The 23,337-nt window shown below is 42.6% G+C and overlaps 1 protein-coding gene across 2 annotated transcripts in view; it reads right to left on the reverse strand.

Annotated features, from left to right (window-relative positions):
* The window catches only part of SLC25A36 (solute carrier family 25 member 36), a 62,186-nt gene extending 39,050 nt beyond the window's left edge, over nucleotides 1–23,136 (reverse strand). The window contains exon 1 of one of the 2 annotated variants that reach the window (XM_034780819.1): nucleotides 22,808–23,136. In XM_034780819.1, the coding sequence (XP_034636710.1) occupies nucleotides 22,808–22,848 (41 nt within the window). In that variant the 5' untranslated portion in view covers nucleotides 22,849–23,136. Of the gene's footprint in view, nucleotides 1–20,450; nucleotides 20,851–22,807 lie in introns of those variants that run through there. The other variant, XM_034780820.1, reaches the window with a different exon arrangement.
* Between the last annotated feature and the right edge of the window lie 201 nt (nucleotides 23,137–23,337).

Raw genomic sequence — 23,337 nt, forward strand, 5'->3', positions numbered from 1 at the left:
TAAATGATATTTTGACAGTTTTGTCAAAGGAGTCATCCTAGTGTGTGGTGCTAATAATTGCTTTAACTAATATCTACATACCCATCTGCTCATTGCACACTGCACACAAAAAAACCTCTCAGGGAAAATAAGTAAAAATAGAAAGTCCATGAATCATGATAAGGGCATGAAGAACACCAATGTTTCTTTACTGCTACCACTGCTGAAAAAGTACATGCCTCAGAATGTCAAAAAAGGATTAAATACTATTCCACTTCCCAGATGAGTTTATATAAACAATCCCCCAATTGATAAATCCAGAGTTCTAGACTTCACTCTGATCATTCTAATTTTTGAAGCTTTAAGTCAGAACCTTACTGTTAATTAAATATAATGATCCCAATTCTACTTGCAGCTAGACTTGTGGAACTCCCACTGAATTCAATAGAAGTGGTGCTTGCTTATTGAAGACAGAACTGGGGGCATTGTTTGGAATTTAAACAGTTTCAGAATAAGATTCTAACCATCAAATATTTTGTGTTGAAAGACTAGGAAAGTCTCAAAACTGGTAATTTTTATTGTTTAAAAATTCTGCTGATTTAACAGCTCTTTTCATCTACCTGCTAATATTATCATATAGTGTTCCACTTAATGATTAGGGGTGAACACCTGGCCCCATTGAGTTCAATAGGGCCAGGATTTCACGTTAGGAGTTAAAACTTTTCTGTACTAGACAGTGATTCTAAAAAAAATAATGTAATGCTCATGAAAGGTGCCAGAACCCAGAAGAACGAAATCCACTCGATCCAAAGAACAGATAACAGTGAGAGTTTCTTCACCCACCACTATGCCGCAGTACTGACATACTTCCCACCCAAACATAGTTTAGCTTCTGTATGAATCCTCAATCCTTTTCTGTTGCACAGAAGGCCACAAAATTCATGCCAATTAGGATTATGGTTTGTGTATTGCATCCCACTAGACTCAATTCACAAACAGCTATACAGGGAATAATAAAAGTTTGGTCATCTTCACCCATACTATATTTAAATGAGTATCTCATTACCAATCCCTAGAGCCAATCAGTCTCTTCTCCAACTTAAAGATTACTCTAAAGTGAATTCACTTCCAAGTTTTAAATAGAAGCACATTTTTCTTGATCATGTCTATTCTCAGCACCCTGAGTCACTACACAGTCACTAAGGGATTAGGAGTCAACATACTAACAAAGAGTGTCTGTGTATTAAATACTACATAGATTCCAAAATTGGAGTTCAAATAATATAGTGATGGGGCCATATAAGCACTTTCATGCATAGAAAAGTTAAAATAGCCTAGGGCAGTGGTTTTTAACCTTTTTTCATTTGTGGGCCCCTAATATTTGGAATGGAGATGTGGACCCCTTTGGGAATCTTAGACACTCTGCAGACCCCCAGTGGTCCACGGACCACAGGTTGAAAACCACTGGCCTAGGGAAGTACGATAGAATATTAGCTTACTAAATTAACTTCACATATCTTCATTTGGTAGTGAAAGTAATTCTAAAACTAAAACTTCTTATTTACAGCCATACAAATATATACACATTAACAGACCTGTTCTATCCTAGCTCTTATATTCGCTTTTCATAATTAGATTTCAAAGCGCTTTACAAAAGGAGGTGTAATTTATTTTGCACTGACTCTCTACTTCATGCCATTTGGAACATTTTCCATCCGTAGTCTGAATATATTTTAAATGCTTTATATGCAAAGCGATATACAATCAAGTTATCAAGAATATATGAAACTGCTGCTTTTACCGTGTTAAAAAAAGACTTATACAATTAATGCCTGAATTGTTTTTTCCATTTGTGGTATGTACACACCATTAGCTAGGGCAAAGTATTAGAATACTAAAGATACAATGTTCATTACAGTCATAGTAATAAATTTAGTTCTAACACTGGCTTCAGATTCACGTTGCCAGGACAAAGGAATGAGTACTTATGCTTTCTATCCCATATGCTCACTGGGTACTTTCAATTTGTACGGAAAAGAAACATAGCATTTTCTTGTATGCAGAAGAGGGGCAGAATATTAAGATGCAAATGAGTAAAAGAACAGGGCTATACTTTCAGGGAGCAAATGTTTTGCAGGTCCAAAGTCTGGGATTTGCTTTGCTAAATAGTGGCCCAGGTTCAAACACAGATTCATTACCTTATCAACCACAAAGGCTACCTATGAATATTATTCACCAATAGAAAACTAAGCTGGTAATACAGCATTTGATTCCACACTGGTTGGTCCTTAAGATACCAAATATTAAAAAAAAAAAAAAAAAAAAAATCACACTAATCAGAAGCCATCTTGATCTCTCCCACACAAACTTCATTCCAGCCTGGTTTTACTGTTGGTTATTTCACAAATTTAGAGCATGCACCAGGGCTGTACACCAGGCATTGTCAGACTTTCCTTTTGTGGATCACATTAGGAGACTGTCTTCTGAATCCCTTCCCCTCTCATCCACAATCATATGGAGGACCCCTATCCCATTTGTCATTTGTCACTCATTCTGTGTGAACTACAGAAGTTGTTTACATGTAGAAATAGTATTAGGAAAATATTTAATATATTTGTAGCTAATACTACTTCTACATGTAAACAATTTCTGTAGTTCACCTGGGGATGTTATGTGATGACATCTGAAAGTCTGGCAGCCTTTCCTCCAAACAGTATTAAGCATTATTTGCTATCCCTGGGATTTTGTAAGGCTGCTATAGTGATTGTAATGTTTGGCTGCCACCAACTTCATACTATTTTTGCCCAATCTTTTTGTTAACTATGTAAAACTTTCACAGTTTTACAAGATTGGAGAAATTATTTGTCTTTTCACTGCTTAATCAATTAAAAATCTGGAAAAGGGGTAAATTTGAAAATCTGTGCCAGCCCCCACTCCCAACCAAAGGTTAGCTGTAAAACATCCTGTCTTACCTTTTAAAATTTGTGCAGTGATTTTTAACAAGGTTTTCAAAAATAGCTTGCAGTACACATTTGAAGTAAGGTTTTTTAAAAAGATTTTTCCCAAAAAGTTAAAGTAGCAGGCTTTAGAAAATTCAAAACTACAAAGGATTCTTTATTGTTACTATGAACTTTATCAAGTTCAAGTAATTAATCTGTGAAGGTTTCAGTAATTTAAATTAGGAACTAGTACACATATTTGTTCAAATAAGTTTAGACTATGTTGATTCAATTTTTTTTTTTAATTATTTGCTGAAGGGGAAAAGAAATTAAATGGAATGAAATTTGGTATTCAAAGCACCTGCCTAGAAAATCTTTTATCCCCCGTTTAAATAATCTATTCCAGTGGTTCTCAAGCAGGGGTACATGTACCCCTGGGCGTACGTAGAGGTCTTCCAGGGGGGTACATCAACTCATCTAGCTATTTGCCTGGTTTTACAACAGGCTACATAAAAAGCACTAGCAAACTCAGTACAAAATAAAATTTCACACAATGATTTTTATACTGTTCTATATTCTATATCAGTGGTTCTCAAACCGTGGGCAAGTTTGTTTTAATAGGTCACCAGGCCCAAGCCCAAGCCCTGCTGCATGGGGCTGAAGCCAAAGCCCAAGTTTTTAAGTGAGGTGAAACTGAGGGAATGCTAGACAAATCAGACTCCTGAAAGGAATACAGTCGTCTGGAAAGGTTGAGAACCACTGATCTATTAAGTTATTTTCAAAATAAGGGGGGAAAACAAATATAGCTATTTCAATATTTAGGTATTGTGGTTTGAGGTGTTTTTTCTTTTTAAAGCAATATACAGCAAAAGTGCCTCTTTTTAGATTAAGTGGAATTATGCAGGCAAATCGTTTAAATGCAGAGTAGGTGAATGTTTTTAGAAATGTAGAAGTGGGTACAGGAAAGGGGAACAGACAAGAACTATTACAGTGAATTATTTTAAGAGGCTTTTTGAATTTTACTCATTAATGAGACAGATATAAATATTTTCTCCTCTCACAGTTACATGGATGTAGGATAAAAAAATTTGTAGACTGCCTCATTTCTAAAATTATAGCATATAAGATGAATGCTTGGCATAATAAACTCATATAACCTGTGCTATAGTCTGCAGTGTAGATTTTTAAACACTCTGCATATGAATTATTGCTGATGCAGGGCATGCTATTCTTTATCAGTCAAAGAACTATACAACCGTTAAGTCTCAGCACCACTAGGAGAGATGCAAGTATTAACTTCTATAGACAGGAAAACTGAGGCATGGAGGTATTAGTTGAAGAGCCAAGATCATACCAGAAGTACATGACACAGCTAGAAACAGAGCCGTGATTTCCTGACTCACAGACTGTGCTTTAGTCACAAGACTATCCTCTCTCTCTCTTTTTAGTCCCGTGGAATAGGAGGAGGATCTTTGAACTGAAAACTTCTATTTTGCATCACATTAAGAGTTCTCCTCCACAGCTGCCAACATATTTTTGAATGTTGTGTACACAGAAGTACATAACAAAGAGAGGGCTGTATGTCTTATGAAAGCTACAAATAAACAGCAACTGTGTACAATTTTCTTTGTACAAACACTAACACTCTTAGTATACAGATGTGCCAGCTGCACTGATAAATAAGCTAATGGCATGTTAAAAGAGGTCTCAATACACATTCACAGAAGACATTCATTCCCACCATCTCTCATCTTAAGGTACAAATACATTTAAAAAGGAAACAGACAAAGTTAAGGCTAAAATCGTCACCTCATTCTTTGGCTGGTGTTAGAGGTGATTTGCGGCCACCTGAAAGTGACCCTTGTTAGTAGCAAGCTATGTGATACCATAATGCAAGCTGTGACACTGATATCCAACAAGACACTTAGAGATGGAGTTTCAGCCATTGCTTTCAATTAAAAAAAAAAAAAAAAGACATTCCTTTCATTGGGGCTTACATTTGGTGTCCTTATTTCCACCCGTTCCCCACTTACTCTGAGTGGGATAATTTTGTAGAGTTCAAAATGAACTCTCTTTGGGCTTGATTCTTGCAGCATTTCCATTTCCCTCCAGCAACACCTGAACCAGTGTGAAACATGTTTCACTATATTAAGAAAAAAAGTACCAGTACAGCCCATCTGTTCGGATTATAATATTTCATTTAACCACCTGCTTACAGTAGCTGAGAGTACAGGTATATGGAGATAAGAAGCTCACTTCCTATGCATATGCTACTCCTGACAGAATTCTGCGCCCCCACAATTCATACGTCCTGCATATTTCTGTGCCCCCCGCAGAGAAAAGTGCAAAAGAAATCTGCAGTGGGACATGTGCCTCTTCCCTGGCAGCCCAGGCACCCTCAAAAACGCAAGTCACTGTGGGGGGCTGGGCATGCATGTGTGCCTCCGGGGAGACCTTGATCACAGTCAGAGGGTGGGGCTGGGCATGCGTGCCTGCCAACAAGTGCGAGAGAGACTCTGTCCCTCTCGCTTGCTACTGTGGCTTGCCGGGGGCATGGAGGAGTAGGTTTTTTTTATTATGCACAAGGATAGCTCTTTCTCCCAGGCAGAAATGTAGCAGCCTGCCTGCTTAGTAACATTGTTAATATTCCTATTGTTAGTTAACTGTTCCCATTCTCAGTCAATTCCTGCAGGAGCACAAAACCTGTAAGAGTTTTAAGGCCCCTACATTGCCAGAGTGACGTAAAGCCTTATAAATGACTTTACGGAAATCAGTGAGGAATATCTATGTGCTTTCTCACTTTTCTCCTGTGCCATAGTGGCACAATGGAGTTAGATTACAGCTCAGGATTTATTTTACTTACATATTATAAAGAAGGGGGAGAAAGAAAAAAAAAAGACTGAGGGCAAATAAAACATTTACCAAGCAGTCAATAAAATGTCAGGACAATCAAAACCAAGCACTTACCAAAGTACCCCCCAGGTCCAGGACAATGATTAGCAAAACTGTATGCCTTTTATGTGTGAAAGTCTGAGCAATTTAAAATGACATTCTACTTTTTGGGAGGGGGGGCAGTTTGGTGATCTGTAATGTAATTTAAATCAAAATCCAGGATTATAATTCGATTGCAAGGTATTAGTTACCTAGTGTTTGTAACTTAACTTTCATGTGTTTAGGAAATACTGAATAGTTACTGTGACTTTTTTCTGTATTGTAGTTTAAATAAAATTACCAAAACAATTGAAACTGGTGTGATTATACTGCATTATTTTGACAAATAGAATATGCAGAATTTTTAATTTTTTGACACAGCATCCCCCCAGGAGTAATATGCCTGCTGTCAACAACTGGTCACCAAATGCCTGGAGACTGTAGCAGACACTGTTTAATGACACATACTACAACCTTATTAAAAATGTAAGTATAAGCAGAAAGAATATGTACTAATGGGTAGGTACAATTTACAGTGGAAAGCCAACCACTACAGTAGCCCTTTATGCTTTGGATACTCTTTCCCTACTTTTTGCTCTGCCATCAAAGCAGTGATCTTATGTACACCACGAGTTTTTCCTTGGCACAGGACTCTTACTCCAGCTGGTAGTTCAAAAGGCTATTTTAACGTAAAAAGTTACATTAACACAATGGTCCTTGTGTAGTTACCAGTACCTTATGTCTCCCCCGCCCTCTTCATCATTTAGCTTGTTTACTTTTTGTATTTCATTTAGCTTTGGTGATGGGAAGAGACTACCTATTTTCATTTCTCACACACTAGCACAACGTTCTAATCTCTCAATTGCAAGGGAACATTTGCACCCCAACAAAATCACTACTTCCAGGGAAAAGTAAAAGCAAGCAAATAAATAAATAAAAAATGTGAAAAATATTTATTTTAGTATTTTTAAACAAAACAAAAAAACACCACCACACACAATCAACTTCTCTAGAATTTGCACTTAACCTGCCAGATTAGAGAATGGTGTAGGGAGGGGAAGGTTCAATAGAGATTTGTAATAATGCATCAGCTGTTTACTTGTCTGGCTAGAAGGAAAATTCCCAAACGTTGAGGAACTGAATACTATGCAGTGATTAACTGTAGTCACAAGACTTGCTGAACTGGCACTGAAATACTAAGTGAAGCCCTGATCTTGAAAAGGAATGTATTGTAAAAAAATATATAAAATAAAAATTGAATTTTAACTTGAATCGTTAGTACTGACAAAAATCAATCTGTGCATGTCCCTCCACTGCAATTCAACAGACAGAATCTGTGGGTAAATAACTAAAATATCAGACACACTGCTAAACATAAAGTTCCTTGTATGTCTATACAGGTTATTTACAAATAGGTCAGTAACTGACAGTAGCATAAACGAGATCAAAGTGCATTTTAATAGGAAACACGTATTATCCCTGTGTATCAGTCAATTCCTAATATTAGTCTTCAATATTTGTTGCACACACAGTTTATTTAGTAAGACTGACGCCAAAAATACATAGAAAGAAACACCCACTTCTTTGGGTTCATAATTCTGGCACACCATTAATAGATGGCCAAACTACTACAGTTTACTAAAAAGAGATTCTGTAACCCAGTGTTACACAGGCTGAAGCTCGCAAACAGCTCTTTAAGGCAGGGGTAGGCAACCTATGGCACGCGAGCTGATTTTCAGTGGCACTCACACTGCCCGTGTCCTGGCCACCGGTCCGGGGGACTCTGCATTTTAATTTAATTTTAAATGAAGCTTCTTAAACATTTAAAAAACCTTATTTACTTTACAGTTTACTTTAAAGTTTACCTTATTTACTTTACAACAACAGTTTAGTTATATATTATAGACTTATAGAAAGAGACCTTCTAAAAACGTTAAAATGTATTACTGGCACGCGAAACCTTAAATTAGAGAGAATAAATGAAGACTCGGCACACCACTTCTGAAAGGTTGCCGACCCCTGCTTTAAGGTATCTCCTGTGACTCTTTGCAACACATGATATTAGAACACTATGCAATTTAATTAATAATCTTAGTTATTAACCAATCAGGACACTTTTACTATGTTATTAACCAATTGTAGTTGATAAAATCATAGAATCATAGGACTGGACAGGTGGACTTGAGAGGTTATCTAGTCCACTCTCCTGCACTCAAGACAGGACTGAATATTATCTAGACATTCCTGACAGGAGTTTGTCTAACCTGCTCTTAAAAATCTCCAATGATGGAGATTCCATAACTTCCCTAGGCAATTTATTCCAGTGCTTAACCACTCTGACAGTTAGGAAGCTTTTCCTCATGTCCAACCTACACCTCCCTTGCTGCAATGTAAGATCATTGCTTCTTGTCCTAATCTCAGAATTTAAGAAAACTTCCTTGTAACAACCTTTTACGTACTTGAAAACTTCTATATCCTCAGTTTTCTCTTTACCAGACTAAACAAACCCAATTTTTTTCAATCTTCCCTCATAGGTCATGTTTTCTAGACCTTTAATCACTTTTGTTGCTCTTCTCTGGACTCTCTCCAATTTGTCCACATCCTTCCTGAAATGTGGCACCCAGAATTGGACAAAATACTCCAGTTGAGGCCTAATCAGCGTAGAGTAGAGCGGAAGAATTACTTCTCATGTCTTATTTACAGCACTCCTGCTAATACATCCCAGAAGGATGTTTGCTTTTTTTGCAACAGTGTTACACTGTTGACTCACATTTAGCTTGTGATCCACTATGACCCCCAGATCCCTTTCCGCAATACTCCTTCCTAGACAGTCATTTCCCATTTTGCATGTGTGCAATTAATTGTTCCTTCTTAAATGGAGTACTTTGTATTTGTCCTTATTGAATTTCAATCTATTTACTGCAGATAATTTCTCCAGTTTGTCCAGTACATTTTGAATTTTAAATCGTATCCTCCAAAACACTTATGACCCCTCCCAGCTTGGTATCATCCGCAAACTTTATAAGTGTACTCTCTATGCCATTATCTAAATCACTGATGAAGATATTGAACAGTACCGGACCCACAACTCATTCCTGCGGGACCCCACTGAAAACTACTTTCTGGGAACCACTTTCTAACTAGTTTTGCACCCACCTTAATGTAGCTCGATCTAGGTTGCATTTCCCTAGTTTGTTTATGAAAAGGTCGCGTAAGACAGTATCAAGAGCTTTACTAAAGTCAAGATATACCACGTCTACCACTTCCCCCCCATCCACAAGACTTGCTACCCTATCAAAGAAAGCTATCGGGTTGGTTTGACACGATTTGTTCTTGACAAATCCATGCTGACTGTTACTTATCACCTTATTATCTTCTAGATCAGTGGTCTCCAAACTTTTTTGATCGCGCACCCCTATCAGTAAAAAATTTTTGAGCATGCACTCCCTGCCGTGCCGAAGCAAAAAACAAAAAAAGCGCTCCTCCTGCCGCGCACCCTCTTTGGAGACCACTGTTCTAGATGTTTGCAAACTGATTGCTTAATTATTTGCTCCATTATCTTTCCCGGTACAGAAGTTAAGCTGACTGGTCTGTAATTTCCTGGGTAGTCCTTATTTCCCTTTTTATAGATGGGCAAATATAGTGCCATTTTCCAATCCTCTGAAATCTCTCCCATCTTCCATGACTTTTCAAAGATAATCACTAATGGTTCAGATATCTCCTCAGTCAGCTCCTTGAGTATTCTAGGATGCATTTTATCGGGCCCTGGTGACTTGAAGACATCTAATATGTCTAAGAGACTTTTAACTTCTTTCCCTATTTTAGCCTCTTCTGATCCTACCTCATTTTCACTGGTATTCAGTATATCAGATGTCCAATCACCACCAACCTTCCTGGTGAAAACCGAAACAAAGAAGTTATGAAGCACTTCTGCCATTTCCACATTTTCTGCTATTGTTTTTCCCCCTCCTCATTGAGTAACGGGCCCACCCTCTTGGTCTTCCTCTTGCTTCTAATGTATTTGTAGAAAATTTTCTTGTTACCCTTTATGTCTCTAGCTAGTCTGATCTCATTTTGTGACTTGGCCTTTCTAATTTTGTCCCTAATAATAATACCTGCTCAGCCATTTCACGGTGAGAATAATATTACTAGTATTTATCAATTACAATTGGTTAACAACATAATAAAAGTATCCTGATTTTTCTATATAAAAAAAATGAATTCACACCATTGTGGCTTTTTTGGGTAATGCTGATTGCTAATTTGGCTCCTGAACCACTGAGGTCTGAGTATCACTACTATAACTTTCACCACAGCTTCCTCTACAACAGTGGTTCTCAAACTTTTGTATTGGTGACCTCTTTCACATAGCAAGCCTTTGAGGGCGACCCTCCTTGAAACATTAAAAACACTTTTTTATATACCGCATATACTCGTTCATAAGCCGAATTTTTTTTAGTAAAAAAGGGAAGCATCAGAGAAGGGGGTCGGCTTATGAACAGTATAGGGAGGGAGAGGTGGGACACAGTCCCTCCCCACAACAGAGGGAGTAAGGAGAGGCAGCACAGCCAGCAGAGCCAGAAGGGAAGAGGCGGGGCCAGAGTCTCTCTGCTTCTGGCCACACTGCTCTCCCCCCAGCCTCCGAAGCAGCTGCAGCTCCAGGGCTAGCAGGCTGCAGCCGTGCCGATCGGCCCTGCCCCCCCAGAGCAGGCTATGGCCAAGCCGCCCAGCCTGCCGGAGCACACTGCGCCTGTGCTGCCTGGCCCAGCCTGCTGGAACATGCTGCGGCCACGCCGCCCAACCTGCTGGATCACCTCCAGCCAGGCCAGAGATATGGCCCTCCCGAGATAAGGTGGGAAGGGAAGGGATGGGGAGAGTCTGGGGGTCCCGGGCTAGGGGTGGGGTCATGTGGGGGGAGTGGTCCTGACCCCCAGTTTCTCCCCCCAAAAAAATTTCCCCACCAGTTGCTGTCCTGGCCCGTCACTTTGTTTCCTTAGGTTTACCTCCATGCCTACAGACGCTCAAGGTAAACAAACCATTTCGGCCTGCCAGCGGCTTATCCTGATGACCTGAAAGCCAAAGTTTGCTGACTCCTGATTTATAGGGTCGGCTTATGAACGGGTCATAAAAATTTTCCATTTTTACTTATCCATCTTGTGGAGGTCAGCTTATGAACGAACCGGCTTTTTAATACCATTATAAATGCTGGAGGCAAAGCGGGGTTTGGGGTGGAGGCTGACAGCTCGTGACCCCCCATGTAATAACCTCATGACCCCCAGTTTGAGAACCCCCGCTCTATAACTTCATCATTCCCCTCCCTAAACCCTCCCCATAGACTAAACTTCTTTTTGAGGGGATGGGAGTGGAGGCTTTTTGTTTTGTTTATTATCACAAATCATAAGTCATGATTTAGATAGCTAATATGAAAATAAAGAAATACACTTACTTCTCTGTAACAGAACAGTCAGTATTTTGCTAATTATTTCAAGGCCTGATCCTGCAAACACTCATGCCTGTAATTTTACTCCAGTCAAAAGTCCCAGTGACTGTGACACAGGTGAGTAAAGCTGCTCGTGTGTAACTTTCTGAAGGGATCAGGTACTAGTTCAGAACCTTACCAACATGTCACAATGCAAATCAAAACCAATGGTTTCTAATTAGAGAGTTTAACACATACACCCCCAATCTAAAAGCTGCTTTGCATAGGCTGAACCCAGCGTTCACACAGAGCAATTCACAAGATTAAGGCCTAAATCTGGCAGGTATTTTTAAATGTATATTTATCACAAGCCTTATCAGCTTTAGCAAGTGTTGTGTGGCATGTTCCTCTTATAGACTATAACTTTGCCTCTCATTAGTAATTTTGTGTTATATCTTGGGTTCTGAACCACAATTTGATCTGCACAAGTGGACTCCTGTGCCCACAGAGAGCCCCGATGATTTAAGGACTGCACAATTGGCACCTTGCTATAAATTCACTGAAGCTCAAAACAAAAACTGATAGGAAGATATTTAAAATAAATAAGTAAAAAATGAAGATGAAAGACTATCACTATTCTTCCTAATATACAAATTATGGCCATAAACCTGCAAATTATGGGGCACAGGCAGACTCCTGAGACGAAGAGAAGCTCCTCTGTCCATACACTGTAATTTGTAGGACTGAGGCCTAGATTTTACAAAACAAAACTAGAGGTAATCAATTAGGTATACTTATAACAAGAACAAAACAAGTAATTGTCACTTCTGCAGCCTGTTTCTGCTAAGTTTCAACAGAGGAGATGTATCCATCTTTTCTAAACCGTGGTTCTACTCTTAAAAAAAAAAAAAAAAAAAAAAAAAAAAGGAGTGTGTAAAAATGGCACCTTCATGACAACAGATCTGATCCCTGTGTGCATTCAAAGGGCTATCCGCTTACTTTAGTAACAGAAAACGAGTATGGCTTTGTTTGTGTTTTTAATTATCATTAGCACCACAAAACCAGGGCAGTTAAGACAGTGACGATTTCAATAAAGGTAATGAAGTTGCATAGAAGTAGTTGAGGGCCTAATTTGTCCTGCAGCTACTTTATTACCCATGATGTGCAAGAAGGGAAAAAAAAAAAAAAAAAAAAACCACTAGCTTGATTTTCAGATTGCAGGTTGAGTTTGTAGAGCCAGCAGCTAAAGAAGATGCCTTTTTACTTGCAAACCTACTACATTTGATAAGGAATAGCTGGACTTGTCTACTTTACCATTTTTATTAAAATCTCCCACTATGTGCTACCACTAGTGGACCTGCACCCAATGTATACAGGATATTGGCGTTTCAACCACTGTGCCATCCAGATATGCCCCAAGCAGGATTAGCACGTCCACTGCTGCATTGAAGAGAGAGCTACAGGCCTAGGGCTAGAGTGCAAACAAGGCCAGAAAGACAGCCATTTTTAGTCACTTTTCAGAGCAGCATTGTACATTAAACAGTAGATTTGAAATCTAGTAAAAAAAAAAAAAGGATGAAAAATCGCTTAAAATATCACACAACCACAAGTCCACCTGACCATTTTGCAATTTTACTATCATTTATCTATTTTCTAAAATCTCCTTCTCCCTTAGAATATATGAAAAACCCACAAAAACAAAAGGAATTGACTGACTGCACAAGGGAAACTGACTAAACACAAAGTGCTGTCAAAAGAACACAGTAAATAAACTAGATTTTTTCCCTACTCTTTTTTTCAGCTATTGAACTCTTAAGCCCCGATTCTCTAAACAGTTTCATGCACGTCAATTATAAATACATGAGGAGTTGCGTTAATGTGAATGGGATTAGTCACATGCTTAAAGCTAGCATGTGCATGGAAGTATTCTCAGGAGTAGGGCCTTGGGTGTTACTTGGGACAGCAATAGGTAAACAATTTTCAGACCAAAAAAAGATTTTTGAAGTCGATGGGAGTTACTAGTTCAGAATAGGGTTGCCAACTTTCTACTCCCACAAAACCAAACACCTTGCCCTGCCCTTGAGGCCCTACCCCTTTTATGAAGCCCTGCCCCCCACTCACTTCATCCCACCCTCCCTCTGTCACTCGCTCTCCCGACCCTCACTCACTTGCTGATTTTCACTGGGCTGGCTCAGGGGGCTGGGGTGTGGGAGGGGATGAGGGCTCTGGGATGGGGCCAGAAATGAGGGGTTCAGGGTGCGGGAGGGGGCCCCGGCTGGGGGAGTGGCCAGGGATGAGGGATTTGGGGTGCAGGAGGAGGCTCCGGGCTAGGGGATGGAGCAAAGGAGTTTGGAGTATGTGAGGGGGCTCCGAGCTGAGACAGGGGGTTGGGGTATGGGCTCTGGACTGGGGGTGCGGGCTCTGAGGTGGGGCCAGAAATGAGGGGTTCAGGGTGCAGGAGGGGGCTCCAGCTGGGGGTGCAGACTCTGGGGTGTGGCTGGGGATAAGGGATTTGGGGTACAGGAGGGTGCTCCAGGCTGGAACCAAGGGGTTTAGAGGGTGAGAAGAGGATCAGGGCTGGGGCAGGGGGTTGGGGTGTGTGGGGGGGGTGAGGGCTCTGGCTGGGGGTGTGGACTCTGTGGTGGGCTGGGGATGAGGGGTTTGGGATGCAGAAGAGTGCTCCAGACTGGGATCAAGGGGTTTGGAATGTGGGAGGGGGATCAGGGCTGGGGCAGGAGGTTGGGGCATGGGAGGAGGTCAGGGGTGCAGGCTGTGGGCGGCACTTTCCTCAAGCAGCTCCTGGAAGCATCATCATCATCATCATCAGCAGCAGCAGCAGCAGCAGCAGCATGTCCCCCCTCCCACCTGGCTCCTACGCAGAGGCGCGGCCAGGCCGCTGTGTGCGCTGCCCCCGCAGCTCCCATTGGCCATGGTTCCCGGCCAATAGGAGCTGCGAAGCTGGCGCTTGGGCAGCGTGCAAAGCCCCCTGGCTGCCCCTACATGTCGGAGCCGGAGAGGGGACATACCTCTGCTTCCAGGACCCACGCAGAGCCATACCAGGCAGGGAGCCTGCCTTAGCCCTGCTCCGCTGCCGACCGGACCTTTAACAGCCAGGTGTTCCAGTCGAAAAATGGACACCTGGCACCCTAGTTAAGAACAGCAAAGCATCCAGGGAATGCACTTGACCCACAAAATATAGCAAGGGATCTAACAATATTAACAAGCAGAAAGGCTCATTATTTAGCTGTTCAGGTTTTACTGGTTTATTTAAAAAGTTCAAAACTTTTTTTTTTATACAAAAATTGACACAAAGCCAACACCTTCTTTTAAAAACCTAAGACCCAAAGGAATATTTCCACCGCTTAAAAATAAAATCCCAATTAAATTAATTTAAAAAAAAATTCTGATTGTGTTGTAGTGTTTGAGTTTCAAACTAAGAATCTGGCAGCGACACTGAACTGATTTTCATTATCCAAGTTAAGAGAACTGCAAAAACACGAAAAGAAAACAATTTATGTGTTACTCTTTATGCTTGGTTTTTGGAGTTTCTATTATTAACAGAAGTAAATAAATTTGTTTATAACTTCATCTTTATGTTGACAGTGGCCCTTTAAATAACATCAGCTTTCTAATAGAAAATTCTAGATATGCCACAATTCTCAAAATATCATTAACTATTTTTACCACGGGCACAGAAGTTCAAAGTAGCAAAACCCAATTCATGGAGCAAATTACACGGTCTCAATTTTAAACAAACATTGGGTTTTTCTGAGAGGATTATTTGGGCAAAAGAGGAAGGGGAAGCTGCAGGAGGGAAGGCATTGGGATGGCCTAGGAAAGGAAGAGGATCAGGACTAAATCTGAAATATATCGAAGTATATTAATTTGTGCCAAGAGTCTTAAGTTTGGGAAAGTGGGTTTGGTCCAGTGGTTAGGACAACTGAAGTAAAGCTGACAGTACTTTTTGCCTTATTGTTATGAATTACCTCCCAATAGTTTAACTATACAGGCCCTGTACAACTTAAAAAAAAAACAAACACACACCTAAATTAGCTACCAGTTAACATCTTAAACTGAACACAGGAAACTATCAGTGCATGAATCCTCCCTTTCAGACACTAACATTGTTAATCTGTGCGGTGTACCTTCATCCTACGAATTATAAAGACTTAACTCTGTTTCAGTATTTTGCAGAGATTCACTAAAAACTACAAGCAGACAAACAGCTGCAAGACTTCAGTTATTTTTAGGATTCCAAAGATTTCTGGTTAGCTGTACAGATTGCAGAATGCCCTGGAGACTATTATTGCAGCACGTTTACCTATTCAGGAGAAAGGTCAACTTGCTGCAGGGAACCAAAGAACTTAAAAAAAAAAAAAAGTGAAAGTCAAGAAACTGCACAGCTTAGCCACACATGCAAAAAAATTTCCAACCTCCTATGTAGTAATGTAATATCCTTGACTGGTCCCTGAGAGCACACAGCCTGAGTTCCTACTGTTTTAAGGATAAACTCAGTCTGTGCAACCCCAAGGCCCTTGGCATTTCTGGAACAGAAAGGAAGTCACTCCAACACAGATGCTAGTTACTAAACTAATTTTCATTTGTGACTCTCCAATTTCTAGTACCCCTTCCCGCACCACAAATTCCAAAGTCAATTACTAAGATGCCCCCCCTCCCATGAATTCCAAAACCAATTACTAAGGTGCATCATTCTTTTCTGTATAGATTTTTTTTTAAATGATTCCTGCTACAAACCTTTTCACAGAAGGTCCTATAATCAACAGATTATTTATTTAATGTACATGCTTGGACTGGACTAAAATATTAATCTAGATGCTATCCAGTACAGAGATCTATTAACATGATTCTCCAATCTTAAAATTTTAAATCTTCTGTACCTTTCCCTTCCTGGCCTGGGTTAATATGCCCGATCTAGCACCCACCCATCACCAGACTACATGGGAATACAAATGCATGGACTCATCCAGAAGTCAGAAGACAGAGGGCCCATGCTAACCCCTGGTTAATTGTGTAGTTCTTAAAAAAAAAAGAGTTCTAAGAAGTGCAACCAAACTATTCTTCGGGTGACTGGAAATCTAGCATAAGGCACTGATCCTAGATCAAGATCCAGTAGTGAAGATTTCTAATCCCCAATGCAAGGTGCTTGAAGTTAGTGGGACTCTACATGGGCACATGGGTTTGTGGCTGTGGCTCCTGATGTATGGCTAGAATACAGTACTAATATAATAATATAGTATTAATATAGTACTTTGGCTGTGTTGAAAGTGAGCAATATCAGTGATTGCACAAGCATAATGCAACACCTACCCAGGCTTGACAGTATATCTAAAAGTATAAATCCTTTTAATCAACTTTCGGTGCTTCTGATGTAGAATATTAAAAAGAGCTTCTGATTAAGTGTGGTAAACTGGGTGAAAGCAGAAAATGTGTGTTTTAATATGGCTAAATGTCGATGTATACACCTAGGAACAGACTGTAGGCCATATTGACATCATGGAGAACTCTGAAAAAAAATTGGGGGTCATGACAGATAATCTTCTGAACATGAGCTCCCAGTGCAACACTGTGGCCAAAACAGCTAATGTAATCCTTGGATGCATAAACAGGGGAATCTTGAGTAGGAGTAGAGAGGTTATTTTACTTCTGTATTCAGCCTTGGTATGACCACTGCTGGAATTCTGTATCAAATTCTGGTGCCCACAATTCAAGAAGGATGTTGATAAATTGGAGATGGTTCAGAGAAGAGCCACAAGAAAGATTAAAGGACTAGAAACCATGCTTTATAATGACAGACTCAAGGAGCTCAATCTATTTATCTTAGCAAAGAGAAGGTTAAGGAGTGACTTGATTACAGTCTATAAGTCACTACATGGTAAACAAATATTCATAATAGGCTTTTCAGTCTAACAGAAAAAGGTATAACATGATCCAATGGCTGGAAGTTGAATCTAGACAGATTCAGACTGGAAATAAGGCATAATTTTTTAACAGAGAGAGTAATAAACCTTTGGAACAACTTACGAAGGATCATGGTGGATTCTCCATTGCTGGCAATTTTTAAATCAAGATTGGATGTTTTTGTAAGAGATCTGCTGTAGGAATTATTTTGGGGAAGTTCTATTTTGGATCAGACAAGATGATCCCAATTGTCCCTTCTGGCCTTGGAATCTATCAATCTATGAATTATGGTTCTACTGTGTAACTTATTTTGCAATAAAAAAAGTCTGAATACTGGTATTTCAGTATATAGATAGTAAAGCAAGGATTCATAAAGTGGCCAAAAGTGTTTGCTATTTAAAACAATACTTCCTTGCAAGTTATTACTGATTAAAATTGCTTTTCTTTTTTAAGACCAGATGTTCCAATAGCAGAAAAATGATTTGCAAAGTTCTCTGTTACCAAATGAACAAAATGCAAAGTTCTTGTTTTAATAACACCTTTGAATCTCCTACTCATCTGTCTTCTACACATCAAAATGAGCCAATGCTTATTTGATGTTTCCCTGCACTATTGACTTTCTAGCTCCAAAAGTGACTTCTACCATATTTTGATATATTTTTGAAAGATTCTCATCTTTGGAAGCTATAGTTGTCTAAAAGGTAAATTTTGCTGGGACACTAGTAATAAAAATTTCACATAACAATAGTGACACTTTCATAAAGCTATTGAGGGAGCAGAAATGTACTGGCGGTCCAATTACTCCAGCAGAAATATGTAGTAAAACTTGAATGTTTACTAGGAAAAAGTTTGTGTTACTTCAATATACCCAGGGTATTTCAATGGACCTAATCCCATGTAAGAAGAGGTACCTAATTGTTTATTATTTTTAGATAACTGAATATTATTTCTATTTTAAGTTGGATGTCATAAAACACTGATAATAGTTACCATCATCTTTACTTGCTTATTTTTCATAAAATGAAACTGCCAAAGTAAAATGGCTTTAATATTTAAAAACAGTAAACAGGTTGTAGTTGTTACATAATTTTTCAAAGTTCAGTATGCTACAAAAATCAATCAAGCCTGCTATAAAGGGAGCTATGTGAGTATGGGGCATGTACATGGGGGTGAGGGTGGGGAGAGGAAGGCAATCAGAAATAGAATGTGGATCCTTTCAACTCTAGTTCTTTAATTTAAAATCCAGACCAACCTGGTAGTAGCCATGAGCTGTTACAATCAGATATTTGTTTGGTGCCTGTTATGAAATGAGCTAGTGATCACAATTCAGTTCTAAGAAGATGTGTCTGCACCATTAAGTCACTACAACCGACTTCTTCAGCGGTAGTCTCAATACAGAGACCAACAATTAAATAGAAATGAAGACAGAACTGCCCCCTCACCCCTAAAGCTAGTCCCCCTCACCCCTAAAGGAAGTGATGTTGAAGTTTTCTATTTTGGTCCCATATCTGGAACATTTCATAAGCATTACATTCACCCCAATAAGATGAATAAAATCCTGTTTTCCTACCTTCCCATATTATTCCCACCACACACGATTTGAGTAGAGCATTAGATATGGTAACTGTCCTGATATAAAGTAATATTTTAAAGTGCTCTTCTATATTCTTCAGCAAAATCTAAAATAAAGGAATCATTCAAGGAAAGATCACTCTTCATGCTATAAACTAAAGTGACATAGGGGTTTTTCAGTTACCCTAAATAACTTTCACACTGCTAAATGAATGAATATATACCTTTGGTTTTGCTGAGACAGGATTAGAAATAAATCTGTGGCTAGCACCCAGTGAAAAGGTAATATAAGGGGTCTCAGCACCTTCTGCACAACATAGCCTTTGACTCATTTGAAGGGCCTGGTAGCCAGACCAGAAAGTTTACAGATCAGACCTCTTATCAAGGGCAGGAAAATTCATTAGCTGCAGAGATTAATAATCTGCATCTGGACTTGATTCAGTTTACAGACCTGAACCTTGTGTTTACTCTCAAGCAAGCTTCTCTCACTCCCTTGGCCTTCCTTTTGTAGAGCTGTCAAGTCAGGGTGCTGAGATGAGGGTTCAAAATGTTAGAGGCAGCAGGGACTCTCTCTCTCGTTTTTCTGAAGATTTACAAGGAGCTGAAACCCAGGAGGCGCTGTCCTGGGCCCTGCTGCTGCATTACTTCTCTCCTTCCACTTGTACATCTGGAGGGCAGAAACTGGAAGTAATTGTACCTGCCCAGGCACTGTTACAAGGAAAGTGCTGGGGATCAGACACACATTCTGCTCATTAAGATCCTAGAGTGTCTACTCACACCCAAATCCTATAGTTTGGTTCAGCCTGAAACTGCAATCTCCTATCAGAGAGACCTGCCCTCCCCCAAGACCATACTCCCAATCATCAAAAACCAGGGCAACTAGATAGACCACCCTCATGATTCTTCACAGAGCACAGCTAAGGTATCCTCGCCCAGCTGTACCAGAACACCAAGCCCAAATGACTAACCCTGAGAATCCATTCCCACCTCCTCCCCCCACCTTTGCATCTGCACATATGTACACACAAACACACACAGCTGTACGTACACACACATACATGCAGATGTACATACATACACACACACAGCCCAGTTAAGTCGCCCTTCTTTTCTATAAGATCTGTCTAGATGAACCTTCTCCTCTCCTCCCCCTCCACCTATACACCTGGTCCCTCTTCCCACCCTGGGAACTGTCTGAAGGCCCTGCAAACAACACTACAAGGGACAGGCCATCTAAAGAAGTTCCTCAGGTTACAGATCCTGAGAAGATTAAGACAACCCCCTGGCACCCAACTCCTCCAGCAGAACAAGAGTGACGAGATCATTCGCTATTCAAGGATATACAATGATGCAGTAAACAGCTCAAAAACCATCCCAGCCAACAGGCCTTGCTGCCAGCCAAATACATGCTTCTGCATGCAGCACTTCTCCAATCTCTTCTGCCTTTGGGGTAGAGGGAGGTGTGTGCATGACACATTCCTCTCCTGAGAAACATACCATTAAACAAACTATAAAATACCCCAAAGGCCATCTACGCCCCCAAGGCACATCTCCAATTTCCACTAAGAGACCACATAAAAACAGAGAGAGTCACCCCCACCATCAGAGCCTCTCTCCCCTGCCAGGCCCCCATACCATGTGGCAGTATAAGGAGTGGGGGGCTAGAGAGAAAAACTAGTGGCTCCACCTACCCTCCAGCAAAGAGATGCACCAGGCTGTGTCTCTGGCTCATCCTCTCTCATGCTTGGCCCCTGCAGACAGGAGGTGATGGGCGCCTGTGCTCAGCCAGGTCGCTCACTGCTGCTGACCATGGAGCTGTCCGGCGGCAGAGAAGGCTGCGTCCCGCGTGGAGAGCGAACCCACACCCTCTCCTCCCGGCCACAGATAACGGCAGCCGGGGTTGTTGCTCCCGCGGCTGCAGCCACAGCAAACCAGGAACCTGGACTTATGAACACGCAGCTGGGCCCAACATCAACAGACACCGTCACTGGCCCCCGGCAGGACGTGACATTGCCGCCCCGCTCCAGCTGGCCCCGTTCACATGACCAGCGCCGCAGCACTGGGAGAGGAGAGGCTGGAGAGAAGCGGTGCAGAGAGGGGAGTTAACTCAGGCGGCTGGGGGGGCGGGGGATCCTCCTACAGCCTCCTCTCCTGCCTCCACATTCAGAAGCGGGAAGGGAAAGGAAAGGCTGGATCACGGCAAGGGGGAGGTGGAGAAGGGGCTGCAGTAGGGTGTTCCCTGGGGGAGATTTCTTAGCATAGGTGGGAGAGGGATTTCCGGGAAATCCCGCAGGAGCGGCGGCTGCTGAGAGAGCATTTCTGTGTCTAGATAATCACAAGCTGTAATGGGGGGGAGGGGGATGATCCTACCTTTGCAGCCTCCCCACCACCCCTACTGCTCCCTGCGGCTGCAGCCAGAGCCGTGCAGCCAGCAGGGAAAGGTGGGTCCTCTTTCAGGGAAGGGCAGAAGAGTTTCCCTCCCCGGGAGTGCTAAAAAAGGGGGTTCCCTTCGTGGAGGGGCAGGAGACCCTGTGGTCTCTGTTTTGAAGCTCTCAAAGACCCAAGTGGTCTCTGTTGTGTGACAGCTCCTCCCCGGAGCGACCAGGAGCGGAACTAATGGAGGGACTGAGGGCTGATCCTCGTTCTGCGGGGGTGGGCACTGATGCGGTCCCGGCTCGGCGTCTGGTCCCGGAGAGAGCAGCATACGACGACGGGGGAGGGGTAGTAGTGAGCAGGATGCGGAGCTGAGGCAGCCACACCGCCGTGGAGATGGGAAAGGAAAATGCAGCAGGCTCAGGCCACCTTCGCGACCGCCGGTCTGACGACGCGGTAGCCAAGTCCGGCGCAGTAGCCAAGATAGTCACGTTTGCGTGGCGGAAACTACAAGTAGTTGCAGAAGGGGAGGGTTTCTGTTTGTGCCGCTAGGGCCGGAGGACTCCGGGCAGGGGCTGGGTATTGCAGGGAAGGGCTGGGGGGAGGAGAGGGGAATCCACCCGCTTGCAGAATAAACTGGGCTGCCTTACAGGAAAGCGGGAGATGGGAGAAAGTGTTTAACCCTGGTAGCTGCGCAAACAATGCCATCCTCGGCCCAGACACCCGCTTGCTCGTCTATATCTGCAAGACATTGCCCGAAAGTGCCCGGCTACCTCGCACCATGACAGCCGCGTTCCCCACTGCAAACAGCCCCTGCTGCCATGCAGCCCAGATACCTCCTCCTGAAACGCCGCCACCACCCCAAGACACCCTTTTACATCCCCGCTCGCCAGTTTCCACCTACAGTGCCCTGAAACCCCATTCCCTCCCTCCAAGCTGTCCCCGAGGTTTCCACGGTCCCCATCCCAACCCTCCCTCCGCATCGCCAGCCAGCTCGTTCACCCCCAAACGCCAAGCAAGTCACTCTCCGCCCAAGCATCTCAACCCTTTGCCCACCCTCCCACACGCCACCTCCCCCGGAGACAATTAGTTGAGACCCCCCTCCCCCCCCCACCACCACACACCCACCCACCCAACCGCCCAGCAGATCATTCCCTAGTCCCTAGAGCCTGCAGACACTGCAGTGGCTGGCCTCCTCCCATCCACTCTCCAGACAAGTGTCCCTGCTGCCACTACCCCACTCACTTCAATCTCTTCGGCCCTCCACAGTGAGGGCTGTCGAGGCCCAACCACTTATCTCCTCCAAAGAGCAAAGGGGGATTTGCCTCGCCAGCAATCCCACCCCACACAACAGCAGCGGCTGCACCAGACTGCAGATCTGGAAGCCATTTCCCTGGTGGCTGCAGCAATGAGGAGGAGCGAGGAGAGGTGCTGCTTTGCATGTACAGGCCTCGCTGACACCCAGGAATGGGGAAACATCTCGCACAAAAGGGATCTCTCTGAGAAACGCTAGCGAATTGCTTTCCCTTCTACCTCCCCGACCTCCTTCTATTCCTTGACAGGCCCCATTTCCTTCAGACCTCTCCCCTGCGTGATCACTTGCAAAGGGTTTGCACATGCACACGCCAGTGAGGCACGAGGTGAGGCCAGAGTAATAATTAGTGGCTGCACCTACCCTCCAGCAAACAGATGCACCAGGGTATCTCTCTGGCTCATTCTCTCTCATTCTCGTCCGCTGCAGACGGGAGGGAGGAGGTGATGGGCGCTTCCGCTCTGCTCTCTGCCCGTTCACTCCTCTGGGCGCTGAACGAACAGACACGGAGTCAGAGCTGCTTCCTGCTGAGAGCGAACGTGCCACCAAGCGCCGGGTCCTTCCCTCCTCCCGCGGAGAGAACAGCAGCCTCGATCACAGCTGCTGCTGAATCCTCCAGCGACGGCAACCATCCGCAGCAAAGCCAATGCCCCCACAGGCCTTCGCTTATGAATATGAAACTAGGCCCAACATAAACAGACCCTGCCATTGGCCCACAGGAGGATGTGACATCACCGCCCAGGCCCAGCTCCAGCAGGCTCCTTTCACGTGACTCGCAAATTCTTCAATGAAAGAGCTAAGGGTGGTGGGGAGGAGGCTGGGCTGTCTGGAGAGAGAAGTGGGGCTATAGTGTATAACTAATGTACAGCTAGCAGCTTAACGCAGTTGCACAA

Source organism: Trachemys scripta, chromosome 9 (genome assembly GCF_013100865.1).
Source record: "Trachemys scripta elegans isolate TJP31775 chromosome 9, CAS_Tse_1.0, whole genome shotgun sequence".
Taxonomy (NCBI): Eukaryota; Metazoa; Chordata; order Testudines; family Emydidae; genus Trachemys; species Trachemys scripta.